We start from the raw sequence: 15,723 nt of genomic DNA, 5'->3' as shown, positions 1-15,723 counted from the left end.
CAACTGAAACATTTCGATGTTTGTAAATCAGTAACTCAAGACAGGCTCAAATGCAGTAAAATTAAAAGAGCGCAAAAAAAGGACGTGGACAAGACTAAGAAACAGAAGTGCTCACAGAGTGCTTGTGTTGTTCAGTCTTGTCTATGTCCCTTTTTGTGCTCTTTTAATTTTACTACATACCATGAACCAACTAGCCGAGCAGCCTTGCTAAACAGGCTCAGATGCTTGCAAGAATCCAGTCACAAGAAGAACGACTAGAAGACGCAGAGCTGTTCATCAAAAACAGGGACGTTTTCTGGCATTGAAGTATTTGCCTACATGCTACTCTGCAAGGTAGGGGCAGAGAAAGGCTTTAGCAGAAAAAAGGCAGAAGAAAGCAAAAAAAAAAAAAAGATTACCAATACCTGTGCCACATGAGCACAATAAATGACATTGAATTGTTAATGCCTTAACTTACGTAATGCCATTTTTTTTTTCAGTGTAGCTGTCACACATACAAATTTATTGACATTTGACACAGCGATGTCGATGACAGCGTCCTTAGAAGTGAGCAATTTAGGGTACTAATTAAAGAATCACCGCCCAAGCACTCTGTACAGATGGTAAACCAGTGAAGCTGAAATGTGCGACACGTTCAGCTGCGACGGAGAGAATGATGTCACTGATGGTATGCCTGCAGTCCACCGTTGTCACTTGCATTTGATGTCTCGAGTTTGCTCGGCGGCGTGGTTATCAGCATTCACCCGCCATTGCTACTTGCAATTCTTCGAAATTAAATTGCTTCAAAATTAAATCTGTCCGTTACATAAGACAATGAATGGCTCATATCCCCGTAAACGCAGCCTCCCCATTACGACAACAGAAGAGAAGTGAAATTCTACGCTGGAATGATGAGTGGCAATGCAGCCAGCTGTGAAAGCTGACAACGACGACAAACGCGGGAGCAGCGGCTCGAGTGCGTGCCAACGAGCCAGTTGTGGACGAAGACAACGACGCTCGAGCCAATGCTCATGATGATAGTTTTCTGTGGACAGGTGACTAACAGACGCTTTTTCGTTTCGCCTAGCCATAAAAAGCTTCACTTTAAAAATAAACAAGTTTACAAGTTTATTCTGCCTTCATTATTAGTAAAATGTAAAAATAAGCACGCTATAATGCAGTTAGCTTAATTTTGTTGCTATCTTTTGCAACGTTTCAACATCGGCAACTTCAGCCATTGCAAGTCAAATCCAACGCCCAGAAGCAAAACAATGCTTGTCGAGTCAAAGATGTTGCAACGTTGACCTGACGAAGTTCTCCAAGTACAATTCCTAACATGAGCGCTGTAGTTGAAAGTTCTGCATAAATTATATTTTAGATGACAGACGCTATTTCAATTCAATTATACTGCACTGTGCAAGCTATGGTGTCGAGAGTTTGCATTTCTCAGTCAGATGAGTTCTGAACGAATAAAGTAGTAAATGATTTTAAGGCAAATTACATTGAGTTAGTCCATGTGGCACCATGGAAATGGCATTAAAATTTAAGGCATTAGCAAGTTAATGTCATTTTCTGCACCTGTGTGGCATGAATATAAGCTGGGATTTAAAGGCACTACAGTCGAATTCTGTTAATTCGATCCTGACGGCACTGACAAAATTTAGTGAAATATCTGGTGGGCCGAATTAAACAAAATATTGAAAAAATGTCAAAACATAACGCTGATTTATTTGGCCGTATTTGCCCAATTCTAACATGCCCCTGAATCAAATGCATGCCAGTCTTCAATGTGTCCAAAGTAGAAAACTAACACAAAGATAACATTAAAGTTTTTAAACAAAGTAGCAATCTAACACACACCTGATTTTTTATCAAGAAAGATGGGCAAGGGGAAAATATGTGTTGCACCATGACGGCCGGCGTCCTAAAATGAGCTTCGCCGCACAATTTTTAAAGTCAGCTTCGCCACAATGCACGCGTGTTATGCAGCAAAACATACAAACACCGCGAAGGCAGTTTTAGTTTTTTGTCTGACTGCAATGTACAGGCAATTAACAGCCCCATTTTCTTGGAGAAATAAAAAAATACAGAAAAAATAAAAGGCCCGTGTTCGAATCGGGTAAATACCATAATCAGACATTTTGAACTGCAGTTATTGCTTGAAAATCTTTGAAGGGAAAGCCGAAATTAGGTGTTTCCGACGGGAGATGACGTGTTTAACACATACACTGTTCCCCAAGCTCAGTCGAGACAGACGCTGCCAGTAAGTGGTCACTATTGAGGTCCCCAGAGGTGTCAGGCACATGCATGCTGACTGGTCAAGTTTGAATTATTCAGTAAAGGCCAATTGTAAGATCGAAATAACGAATGTATGGGCCCATAGAAATGCATGGGTGCTGGCCGGGACCTTCGGTCGAGATTGAACTAATCGAAAAATCGAATTAACCGGTGTCAAATTAACCGAAGTCTACTGCATACCATTAGCTATAGCTTAATGTGCTGCACACAAATAGCGTACTCTACCGCCTCGGTCAAACCACAAGCCCATGTTGCAACAACTGCGGCTCTGTGGAACCAACTGAACATATTCTGCTAGACTGTGGAGCGTACAGTGATGTAAGGGCTATATACAAGACAAATGTGGCAACAATCTTTCAAGGCCATTTGAGACTAAGGCTCATATTAGGTCCCTGACACTCTCTGTGAATGCAACGTCAAGAACTCAATTTCTTACTTAATTGCCTCGACTAAACGCTCTACTTGTTATTCGGACAAGGCACATCATTAAAAAGCCAGCAGTGAAGTCAAGACTCATGTATTCAGACAAGTAGGACTCGAAAGCAAAATCAAGAAATCAACGCCCACAAGAGCAGCTGGACTTCCTCAAACTCCTGGCGAAAGTCTCGCGTAGTTGCGATTTTCTTGAATGGTGCGGGTGCAATACTCACCGATGCCGTCGTCACGGGTCCCATCGGGAGCCAGGTGCTCCTCTGTCGCAATCTCGCCGTCAAGCCAAGCCAGCTCAGCATTCTTGGCTCGCGCAAACTGCAGGGAACTCACTAGCGAGTCACGCAGCTTCACCTGGTAGATGTGCGACTCTGTTGTTGCATCTACCACCTGCACAGGCACATGGATAAGACAGGCTAAGGGTAAAAACTCACTATCGTAGCAAGTTCCCTCAAAGACAAACACGATGGGATCCTCAAATTCTGTTCACCTTACGAGAAGTTTGTCCCAACAGAAGTGCACTGAATCCATGGAAAGAAACAATGTTTTCCGAACCATAGAATTTGCTAACAAAATTACTAGAAGCAATGCTGGTGCTGTGACTGTTTAGCTAACATGGAAAGGTTCATTGGTGCATGGACTTTTCTCATCTTTGTGCTTGTGGCTGGACACGTTCTTGTGACGTTACTTAAACGCACTATCCTATTTCCAAGAAATATTTTTCAAAGTACATGAAGGCAATAAGAAATCTGTGCTGCATGATCATTGCAAATCGTTGCATTTATTATGCAATGATTTGTTGAGAATGACCAATCTGCAAAGTCACAAAGCTGTCTAAAGCCACAAAGACAAAGTTTAGGCAAATCCATGAACAACCGATCATATCCATGCTGGCTGGAATCGCCGTACTTTCAGTTCTTGCAGACATAGGTGCCTTTGTTCCCTCTAATAACTTTTGTAGGAAACACTATGCTCCAAACTGTCTAGCTTACCACAAAATTCAGCTTAGATGTGTACTAACGTAGAATGTTAAGTTAAAGATTGGCTTGACCAATCTTTCGCACTGACTGCGGCAATGAACTGCAGCGAAGCATTCACGTCCAACTGCAGGGAGCTCTCCAGGCACTTGGTCGGAACCTCTTGTAAACCTAGTTACCACGAGCGAAAGGTCTGTTTAGCTTGGTTTTGCAAAGAATATGCAAACGGTGTTTCGTTATGCCCGCTTCCGCGCTTGGTAAGCTTCTCTATAACGTGCTAATATGGCCTCCCTTTGCTAGAGTGTTTTAGCAGCCAACTTTGCCTTTGCTTGAGATTTAGCAGCTGCCATCTAGCTATATCTACTGGATGATTGGATTCAGCCTGTCGCTTGTGCTGAAGCACGCGCACAGACGGCCCCGCCAACGCGCCATCCATGGCAAGACTGAGCGACCAAGCGCTGACGAAGTAGCCGTTAAAACGTCGCCTAGTCACGTTGTACCACAGCGGCGAGGCTCCGAGTGAGCACAGCTGTGACGCCTCTATGCAGAGGATCATGTGGCGTGATGCCACACTTGCGCTCCGGCCGCTCAAGGTCATTGCGACGTGATCAATGACCTTGCGAGACCTGGCGTAGTAGAGCTTTCGCTCTAAAGGCTCCTCAGCAGTTTTGGGCATTGCAAACAGACAAGCATGGGTGCACAGATCACACGCTGGCGACTGTGTCTACAAAATATCAAACCACTGCATGGCATGAAAACAGCTGAAATTTCAAATGCAAGACCATGTGCCCTTCCTCTCAAGAATCAAGGTCACACGCATAACGCCTATACATCAGATGCAGTGCCTGCAAAATCACCGATTATGGCAAGTGACTGGTAAATCATCCAATGTAGAATGCACAAAACCGCCATTGGAAGCTCACCATGCAGGAAAAGAGGAAAAGAAGAGTAAAAAAAAGGAGGCAAGGCTTTTGACATGAACATGGTGCAAAAACGAAAGACGGATGTGAAGTTCCAGTGCTAGCTTCTTGTGATGCCAATGAGATTTGGAACGATAATGTTTGTACCTTCGGGCCCCTACTGACAAGCAAAAAGATTGGTTCCAGTCTGGGAAGTCGTCCAGTCAGTAAAATTGTCAGTAAGAGTCTGACACACGCAGTTGCATAAACTGGTTTTTTGTTCTTTGTGTTTGCTGTAGCACCATTCAGGCATTTAAAAAATATGAATGCAGTAGAGCTCTGTTAATTTTACTTCAGCTAATTTGATTTTTGGTTAATTTGATTAATCCGTGTTTATCGCTATATAACCACTTTGCTGGCAGGTTTCAGTAAATACCTGCCATGCTTTCCAATTTTTGCATAAAATGCAGGAGCTTTTTGGCTTGTACTATATGACTGCTGTAATGACAACGATAATTTTCCAATTTCTGATTTGGAACAGGAAACTTGTGTGAAAGTTGTAACCTTCCACAGGTGGTAAGCTGAAATGATTCAGACATGACTCTTTGCATTGAAAGTTATGTCAGCTGCTCCCACGGTGAAACGTAAAAACTTGGGTGAATGCATGTTTGATTTACAAGAACTCACACTTTGTTCTGACGCACTAGAGCACACACTGTAAAAGAAATAAATTGTGCACATCCTTGGCACCATAAAGTCACTTGACATGACAGAATTGAAGTAACCTTACCCCTTCTCTTTTTGTTAATTTTTGATAACCATAATCTGTGCAATGTTACCTACATTCCTTGGCTGTGGTGCTATGGCATTAAAACAACCAGCACAGAGATACTGACCTGTGCCAGCTTACTTGTGGAGTTACCACATGTGTCCCCCGCAACATGTACAGTAGCGCTATGCTGCTAGCAAACGACAACACCCATCCCGTTTAGTGTCTACATTTCCTATGCACATGTCACGTACACAAGGTCATCCATGCGTCTCCTAGCCCTTAAATTCTGCTACATGCAAATGAGAACGTACCTCGCCTAGCCGCGGGGTGAAAACGCGGCCTTGGACAGAGCCCGACGATCGGCAGAAGGCAGCCATGGCCTGTGTAGCCTCGGGACTACCGCGCACCAGGATTACACGCTGCGGTTTCATCATCTGCACAATCTTCCGCACTGACTCGCCGTCGGAGCGGCCCTCGAAGTCAATGAACTGCAGCGAAGCATTCACGTCCAACTGCAGGGAGCTCTCCAGGCACTTGGTCGGAACCTCTGTAACGTCTGCACAGCCCACCAGAGAAAACAAGTAATTGACTACCAGCAGCCACTCCTACTAAGAAAGGTTCCTAAGCATTTCTTGCCTCCCGAAAGAGGAGTAGACGCTGCACTTTTATTTTTCATGACCACTCTACACATTGGAAGATGCTGCATTTAACGAAAAACTGGAGACGTTTACCTGACTGATGGCCTGGCATGTTACTCTAGGTGGGTGACAAGCATGATATATACACAACGATCACACAAACGCACAAATGGAACATACATGCACAGACACGCGCACACGCTGAAAACTTTATAAAATCTCATTAAGGCTTGTAATTAAAATAAATATATCAGAAGTGCTTTCATTGAGTGCAATGTGTGACCAGCATTTCTCCCTGGCCTAAGAATGTCTGGCTGTTTCAAGTTTGAGTCGTATAAATATAGCACGGCCTTCAGAGATAGTTTGATGAGTAACGAGTACAGTCACATAAAACATGCTGCAAGTCCTAGGGACTGATGAAGCTTGAATGAGCTGTATGCATTGATGTTCATGCTCTCATCTCCTGTAATACACCACCATCTTTCAAGGAGCCCTGAATCATCCCCTCACGCTTCGTGAAAAAGCACATTCTGTGGATAGCATATCCTGCTGTGAACATCTCAGTCAAATTTTGCAGTCGTGCACGGTGCGTGGAGCACACTAGCAGAGCGTGAAGTCACTTTTTTTTAAAACACCCCCTTTTCAGACAGTCGCCTTTTCCTCACTCGTTTCGAAGCTGCTGGTGACTTGCATATGTCGTCATATGCAAGATTATCCTAGACAGCTGCTATTGGCACATAGCTGACATCAATCAAGAAGGGTGTTTGGATCAGTGCACTTCTTACTGTTACTGCGTACTATATTAATTGATGCGGTTTACTAAACAGGCTGAAGTAAGCAAAACTCTGCGCTCTGACTGAACTACAATAAGAATTACGAACTTCCAGAAGAAGCCGACTATCGTCTGCTCACACTCGGCCATGCCTGCCCACGTACAAATTGAACTTTGGCCCCACTGCTTATCGATATCATAATCAGGTCTCACTAATTTCAATAAGTCTTGAACACTCAACTAGCCTCAATCAATAAGAAACTTAAGCCAGGGCCACACATACATTATGCCTGCCTCACCTCGCGAGTAATGGCAATTAGCATCTACAAGGGACGGGTGCCAGTGTGCGCTCATTCCTAGCCGCTCCTGGCTAGACGTGCTTTGCATTGAGCTATTGACAGCACTTCGAGGTGCTCAATTTGGATTAGCCTACTATCCGTGCAGGACTATCCGTGCACTGCAGTTGCATGTAGCTGCGTCTGCTGCGTAGCGTAAACATCGTGTCTGGTGAAGGGTAACGCGACGAGCCCTCAGAGTTAAATAGCCGCTGTTCTTTTCATACATTTTCTTCAGTATTTGTGTATACGTATGTATTTGTGTATCACATAGTACTAGGACACACAGGCATCGCATCATCATCATCATCAGCCTATATTTATGTCCACTGCAAGACGAAGGCCTCTCCCTGCGATGTCCAATTACCCCTCTCTTGCGCTAGCCGATTCCAAGGCATCCCATAGCAATGCGTAAAGAATGCAGCTTGTGTTTAGAATACAGCACAGAAAATGGTACAACAATAAGATTGATTTCCGTTTATTCAGGAAATGTGAACATATCCCCATCAGGCACTGTATGCACAATTGTGCATGTAAAGACAGTGCATCAAAAGCAAAAAACAGTGATGAAAATAACATTTCAAATGTGTCACATGCACTTTCAAAGACTTCCGATTGGGTCTGTAGTGGAAGTTTGAATAATATGTGTAAACTTGTTTTCGGTGAAATGAGTTGGAAGGTCAACAGCTGGGTGTTTGCTCTTGGTGTCATTACATTGTCAAATCGCATGCTCGCTTCTTTATTTTTTTTATTTTTCAAAATATTTTACATCAGGCATATTTTTAAAGTGGCCAGATAGGTGCTTTTCAAGTATGCTAGAAATGAAATAGCTGATGTTCTCAGATTTAATGTTCTTGAAGAGAGCCTACATGTGATGTACATGTTCTGTAAACTTCAAAAACTGACTGAAGAACTGAAAATTCTATATCTGTTATGCAGCTGCATGCTTTTCATGATCTTGAAGATGCAAGAAATTTGGCGAAAGAAAATTTTTGATGGACTGAATTAATTACCACGTTAAAGAGATATGCAAGTAGGCCAGCCTACCAACCACAACCATCTGTCACATGAGAAAAGTACTCACCCTGCATGAGGTCGTCATCCTCGGCCTTCTTCTCATCGGCCTCTTCCTCCTGTGCTGTCTTGTCGACGACCACAAAGTCTTCGGGCCTGCATAAACCACACACAATGCAAGGCTTTCCACATACAAGAACTTATATATATCTTGTCTCGTTCTAGTGATGGTGAAAAAACGAACATTGCCAAAAGTGCGAATTTGGAATCTAACTCTTCATTGGCTGAACTTCTGGCTAGAAAGACAAGAAAGACTCAAACCATGACGTGGCAAGCCTGATTGTTGGATATCGAATCTGAATCTCATGTTTTGAGTTCATCTGCTTATTTATACAAAAAGTAAAACAATGACGTGTGGCAATACAGTAGCTTCATATTGGGTTGTAATGTTGTATACAGCCAATGATTCATTCGCTATTGCTTTATCCTGAATGTGTTCCGCATGTGACAAGGCTACAAAGCAACCACAACATGACCAATGGAAAGCAGGAACAAATACAAATGCTAAATCAATGCCAGCTCAAATATTTACTGCAGTACTCGTATGATAGGCACTATAGTACAGTCGAATCTCGATCATTCAGACTCGAAGGGCCCAAAAATTTGTTCGAATTAAATGCAGTTCAAATGAAAGGAAGCCCACTGAATAGAGGAATTACGTGCGATGCTGCGTTTGGCGGTGCATTGTGTACTGAGCTAACACGAGTGACGAGTTCCAACACTGTGGCTTCCCGGAGCGCACTGTGTGTCGCCATGAAGCTACACCTCTAGGCAATATTTTTGCTGCTGTGAAGCCACACCTCAAGGCAAAATTCACATATATAACCTACACCCTGACTTTACTGTTAAATTTCTAACATTCTTCGTGAAAGTTATGTGCACCAAAATACGGTACTTCAAAATGGTAAATCGGAGAAGAGAGCAGCAGCTGATGCATGCCCGCTTAATTAACCATCAAAATTGATTGCTGAAAACACTTATGCATTCGAATAACCGGCCATTTCTGCACATTGAAATACAGGTACATTTAACAGGACCACACAGTCAATTCGAATTAACCACAAGTTCTAATTAACAAGATTCCACTGTAGTTTAGTTATAACATTTGAAGACAATAAAATGTTAACCAATTCAACAAGCTACCCCAAATTCAAAGAATTATAAGTGTTGTTAGGCAAACTTTGGTCACATGACAATTGCTGTCACTAACACAAAGCTAACCTGAGACACATCGTTGATAAATACGTGTACTATAGAAAGACAACCAATTTTTGTGGAACAAATTACACCTTATAGCCTTCGTTGAGTTTCTTGGGATTGATATGCCAACAGGTATATTATAAATCGGTGTCCGTACCTACACGCGACATACCAAAAATAAAAAATACCAAACCATACTTTTCATCAAAAGAGGCAGAGTGTAATCTATACACATGAAAACATTGTGTAGGCAAATGGGTCATTTTCCTACCAGCCACCAATGTGTCCTCTAATAATTTTAGTAGGAAGCTCTAAGGTCCATGGTACAACACAGTAAACAAGAAAACTGACCGTATTATTTCTCCGTAGTCGTCCCACTTTATTTTCTCTTCCTTCACTGGAAACATGAGGTATGACTTTTTGGCCTGCTTGAAGAAGCCCATGCTTTTGGATTTTGCCTGCAAGTGACAGATGCAAAAACAGGTCAAGGCACAGCAAACTAAGCAAGAACTGAAGAGCAGTTTTGGGCCAAGAACATACATTAAGAAACCAGGGAAAGTGATTGAATGCTACAGTTTCTGCACATGGTTTATGCAACGGCTTCCAAGAGCAGTTTTTCACCCATTCTATTTGTAGTACCATTCCAGTGGCTATATTCTAACTAGAAATACTTGCACTAGAAATAATTGTAGACAGAAAATGTGCGCACTGCAAATGTTGATGTGCAACACACCACTGCCGCTCTGTCACGCAGGCGTGCTATTTGAGAGGTGCGTTCGCAAGCTGCCGCAGGTAATTTAATCATTTCACCAGCTGCGTCTGTGGCAGTTTACATTTATTGCATCGGTAATCCTTTGCAGCGACAGTAAAATTTCGTTACATTGAAATAGGTCTGCAAACACACTTTACTATATTGAGGTTAAAAATACATGGCAATCTTTGACAACAAGTTATAAAAACATTGAATATTTTGTTATATCAAGAATTTCGTTATGCTGAAGTTTGTTATACCAAGGTTCCACTGTATCACATAAAATCACTAACCCTGTAATGCCCCAACACTGTTCAACATGAAGCAAGAGTTGGAACTTGTTGATATTTCTCGCTATGGAGAGTACATTTGCACAAAAAGAAAACTATGAAATGTTATGACTGAGAACTTAGTCAATGCATTAATTAGTTTAATTAGTAATTGGTTTTCAAACTATTCCATAACCAAAAACTTGCTCCAGCGTATTAAAAACAGTACTATAGGCCATGCATTTGGTTCCCTAAGCTTAAATCAGAATTTTGAGGTATCAAGCGTAGTGCAGCATAAATAACACTCTGGACAATATGGGATTAATTAGCACAGCTCCATTATACTAGTACAGCCACAAACATTTCGTAAGGTACTCTGTTTCCTTGATACACTGCAATCTGTGATTTAGCACTAATGATTTTCTAAACTTTGTGGACATGCATAAGTTTGCACTTTAAACTTTCACAGGAGATACTCTCAGATGTAAGCATTCACTCAATGCCATTGTGCAGCTCACCTCTCCTTTTGGCTCGGGCAGTGGCTTCTTCTCATCAATGTCCATGTCGTCGTCACTTTCTTCACTCGAGTCAGAAGCGTCGAGCTCCCTGCAGCAGGAAAAAAAAAAAAAAAAGAAAAGGAGCGTGGAGCACATGCTCAAACCTGCCTCTGTACAAACAGCCGTGGAGTTTTCCGCGAAATTTACTAGAGAAAACTTTGGCACTAGTGTCTTCAAGAGCTGCAAATATGGTGGTTCAGCCAGTGTGGAAATTATGATTAGCACATAGATTTGCCTTAACTTTGTCCTTATGACTTTCGAATGGCCTTGTCACTTTGCAGACCGATCATTTTCAACTACATGCTGCATTATGAATGCAGCGATTCGCAATTACTATCCATGCGCGCAGAGACCAATTGCCTTGCTGCATTTAGGAAAAAATACGATATTCCGGAAATTTAGAAAGACAAAGCATAAAAAATCCTGTGCTTGTGTAGTTCAAACCCTGCTCCAATCCTGCCCCTAATGTAGCTCTAATCCTGCTCAAATTCAGCACTTGTGTAGTTAAAATCCAGAGCTAATGCAGCTCCGCTAAAGTGAAACCTGGGGAAATGTGAAGCAGTGATGCGCCGGTGTTTCTCTCATGTTAACTCACCGTTGGTTTGAACTACACAAGCTACACAAGGATTTTAGCAGGATTGGATCTACAGTGCTGGATTCAAATTATGCGCTTGTGTAGTTCAAATCCAGCGCTAATGCAGCTCCACTAACGTGGAACCTGGGGAAGTGCGAAGCAGTGATGCGCCGGTGTTTCCCTTATGTTATTATTGTGCTATTCTTGCATAAGTGAGGAGGAATCGAGCGCTTGTGGGGTGGTGGCGCCCTCTCCTGCGCTGCGCTGGTACCAGACTGGCATTTCGGAAGCCATTTTCACGAGTTTCTGCTAATTCCTGCATATCCCTGGCTCATACCCGCATATCCAATGCGGGTATGCACCGCACGTGATTTTATTATCGTTAATTGTGACGTAACTGATGAGCATGTGATGTTATTGATTTCATGACCTATCAGTCATGTTAGCCATACATTCGTACCCTTCCATGTCAATTTTGGTATATACCAAGTGAACAAGACGCGTGTTTTCGGCAGATCTTGTTTTTGTGCGGGACCACGGCGACATGACATCATATTAGATGCCGACAGCCCGGGCCCCTAAAAAGCTTCGCACTTAATAGTTAACATCGCACGAATGATTGAAGCTGCAAGCACAAAGATTACACCAGTCCAGGTATTAACCATTATTATCATGGTGCCTGAACAAGTGCAGCACCAGACTTTCCTCTAGTATACACTGTAAACCCTTCAGTTGGTGCTCTGTGCACAATTGTGCATGTCAAGATAGTGCTCCAAAAAGCAAAAGCACTGATGAAAATAACGATACTTCAAACGTGTCACAAGCACCTTGAAGCCCTTCTGAGTGGACCTGTGCTGCAAGTTTGAATAATATGTGCAAGGTTAAGTTTTAGTCAACATAGTTGGAAGGTAGACGGCTGGATGTTTGCTCTCGGTGTCAGTATGTCGTCATGCAGCGGGTTCGCTTTTGTCATTGTTTTTCGCAACATTTTACATCAGGCATGTTTCTCAAGCGGCTGGATGGGTGCTTTATAAGTATGCCGGACATGAAATAGCTCATGTTCTTATCTCTGAAGAGTTCTGTTCTTGCATAGAGTCCACCAGGATTCTCTCAGAAATGTTTGAGGGGTGGACATCTTGCGACTGGAGGGTACATATGCAAATAAGCTTTTTTATCACTTTTGTTTTTTGATAAGAGCGTTCTGCCATTTTTAATGTTACATTACATAATTTTGCATTCTGAATGCATTAATGAAGTAAGCGACGCTGTCTATCATGACTGCCAAACGTCGCGGGGATAAAGAAAAGCAGAGCACGCCACTGTCAAAAATGTGCACAAAACTCGCGCTAGCAATTCAAATCTGTGTCAGCCAATAGGAGTGCTTCCTGTGCATGGCAGCAGTAACAAATCGCAATGCCAGCTTTTTTCTCTTTTCACTTGCTTCTTTGGCTTTTAGTTATGCACGGCAAAGTACAGCACTACAGCTATCTGAAGCTCCTATCTCCGCTCTTTAAAGTGATAACAAGATGACGACACATTAACGGAAAGCCGCACGATCCGTTTTGCGATGGCACCCCCAAAGCTCGATTTTCTACCCTCTTTTTGTCACTGCACACTAGAAAAGTGCGATTTTCTCAACTTAAGCTTCAGATATCTTTCTAATTCCTCCTATGTTATAAACAAACAACCATTCTCATTGCCGAGTACCCCCTTAAAGGGGTAGGCAGTAAATCGGAACAGTGGGCAGCATTTCTCCCACCGCCAACCACGGGGAGAACCCTTAAGTCCACATTTTATAAACTTGAGAAAACTCGCTGAACAAATTAAAATCCTTAGTCTGTTTTCCAGCTGTATGTTCTTCACGATTCTGAGTAGGCCAGAAAGTGCGCTGAAACGAAATTTTTGATGGAGAGAATAAATTGGCACGTGAAGGAGATCAACTGTGGCCAACTACTGGAAAAGTGGCACACTCTAAGTGACCTTCGGTTTGGAGTCACTGAGCAGGCACTTAAACACAGGCAAATACAGATCAGCATAAATTCAAACCTAGACAAGTCGAAAGTGGCTAGAATGCACTGTTACACTACCAGCATCATCTGCATTTTTAACTGCAGCTTAGTTCCTGCTCGAGAACATAGGTTTGGGTCAACACCAAGCGGAGAAACTGGCTACCGAGTGATTGCACATTACAGGTGTTCTGACTAGATTTTTTTGTCATGTCTTTGTTTCCACTGATCCTCATGCAGCCTGTTCATGGCGCTACAAGCAAAAGTTGATTTCATGCCCCAACATCACGGTTTGGCCATAAGGGATGCTCTAGTGGGGACGGCTTCATATCCATTTTTGTCACGTGGGGTTCCTTAAAATGCACCTAGATCACCTAAACTGTGCACCTGTATTACAGTCCCCGGGTGTTTCTTGCATTCAGTTCCCACCACAACGCCGCTGTAGTGGCGGGAATTGAACCCACAACCTTGCGCTTGGCCGGAGAATGCTGCAACCCCTGAGCTACCTCAGTGCATGCTGGATCACAAGTTTCCGCTGCGATTACATAAGTCGACTCACGTGTCACGTTCAGCTTTGTGCCGTGCTGCGGCCAGCTCTTTCTCCTTGCGCATGTATTCTTCAAGTTCAGAACCTTCTAAGCGAACACGCTTCTTGACCTGTGAAAAAGGAACAGAACCAACCAAGCTAGAGTAAGCATGCCCTTGAGCATATGAGACTTTTAAACTATCCATCCACTACAATCAAACTAAACAGTCAGCAATGTGATGCGATCTTCAAATCTTCAACTCTATGCGCTGACCAAAAGGTGTCAAAGGCCTGCAGTCTACCTGAGCTAAACATTTTTGATCAAGTGCAATCATTTAACATGTACTTGTGCACATGCTGATAGGACTCACCTTAATTATTTTTTGGCGTTCCTTCTGTGTGGTTTCTGTATTTTTTCTTTTTCGATTGACTGTTGTGTTATTGTGCACTGCGTTGCCCACCAATGCTGGGCATTAATGGGTTCGTGCCAAAGCAGTTTATGGCTTTGGAAGGGAATAGGTTTGGGCCATGTTGGGTTATTCATCGTAATACAACTAACATGGCACAGTAAGGACAAGGGACAAGTCGAGACAGGTACAAGTGCTATAGCTTTGGCAGGCCTTGGAAATGTATTTGTACAAAAATAACCAATAAACATTCTTTTTCTTCTTCTTCTAATTATTATATATATTTTTTTATCTTAGGTGTCATCAAAACTGTCCAGCCCTCCAAATATGTCCTAATTTACTGTCCACAAGAAAACTACCTGCTAATTGCACAACCCCCACAAGTGTGCTGGTTTGCCTTTTGAGGACTATTTTGCATCACGCAATCCAGTAACAACACAGCTTGAATTTAATTCTGTTTACCCGCATTTTATTTCGGCCTGACCGAATGCGTATTTTAGTCAAGAACATAGCACAGATAAGTTTATCTGAAATGTTCTGTGCTTTTGCTAGTCGAGCTTCCCTGTCAAGTTTTCAAGCATTCTGCTCAGCTGCCATATTGTTCGAACAGCAACGTAACTTGAATCGTTTTTTACTTTGATGCTGTCTTTGTGAAACTGTCTTTTCTTTTGTCAGACTTGTCAGAATTAGAATGAGACTTATGAGGAAGCTTTAGCTTGGTGCCAACACTGATTTCCCTATTTAAGCACACGCAGAATGCAGAAATGAAGTTTGAAGAGACAACCGCTGGACCAATTTAAATGAAATTTGCTGCATTTGAGAGAGAAAGTTAAATTACAGTGACCTGAGGAAGTATAATGTTCATCGAGGGCCTGGAATTTCTTTCTGAAATTCCCCAAAAGTAGTAAGGAAAAAAAAGAAGAAAGAAACAAACATTGAAGCAGGAAGCTTATTAATTCATAACTCTGCACCAAAAGCAGAATTTGCAGTTCTGTAAACTATCTATTAGAGCATCTCAAGCGTACAAATTTTATATATGAGTTTACAGCTTATGTAAAATTGTTACGAGGTTTACGGGTTTCCTTTGAAGCTTTGTGCTACATTTGGGTGGATGACAATTTTCTCCCTTTCATGATACTTCCTCCATTTTGCGGGATTCTGCAGAAGTGATTTGCCACGAGGTTTACAAGTAGAACTTGCAAAAGTTATACTCACAAATTTGCAGTATATTTTAGAGTGGTGCATGATACATCAATTTTG

The 15,723-nt window shown here is 42.4% G+C and overlaps 1 protein-coding gene across 1 annotated transcript in view; it reads right to left on the bottom strand.

Moving 5' to 3' along the window:
• Window positions 1–15,723, bottom strand: part of LOC119464319 (cleavage and polyadenylation specificity factor subunit 2-like) — a 53,786-nt gene that overhangs the window by 11,305 nt on the left and 26,758 nt on the right. The window contains exons 8-13 of the mRNA XM_037725230.2: window positions 14,090–14,187; window positions 10,912–10,999; window positions 9,725–9,831; window positions 8,184–8,269; window positions 5,666–5,910; window positions 2,928–3,096 (exon numbers count right to left, since the gene is read on the bottom strand). Coding sequence (XP_037581158.1) covers window positions 2,928–3,096; window positions 5,666–5,910; window positions 8,184–8,269; window positions 9,725–9,831; window positions 10,912–10,999; window positions 14,090–14,187 — 793 coding nt within the window. The remainder of the gene's footprint in view (window positions 1–2,927; window positions 3,097–5,665; window positions 5,911–8,183; window positions 8,270–9,724; window positions 9,832–10,911; window positions 11,000–14,089; window positions 14,188–15,723) is intronic.

The sequence above is a fragment of the Dermacentor silvarum genome, chromosome 9, assembly GCF_013339745.2.
Source record: "Dermacentor silvarum isolate Dsil-2018 chromosome 9, BIME_Dsil_1.4, whole genome shotgun sequence".
NCBI lineage: Eukaryota > Metazoa > Arthropoda > Arachnida > Ixodida > Ixodidae > Dermacentor > Dermacentor silvarum.
Note: the sequence above shows the minus strand (reverse complement) of the source record. Positions and strands in the feature narration are given on the sequence as shown.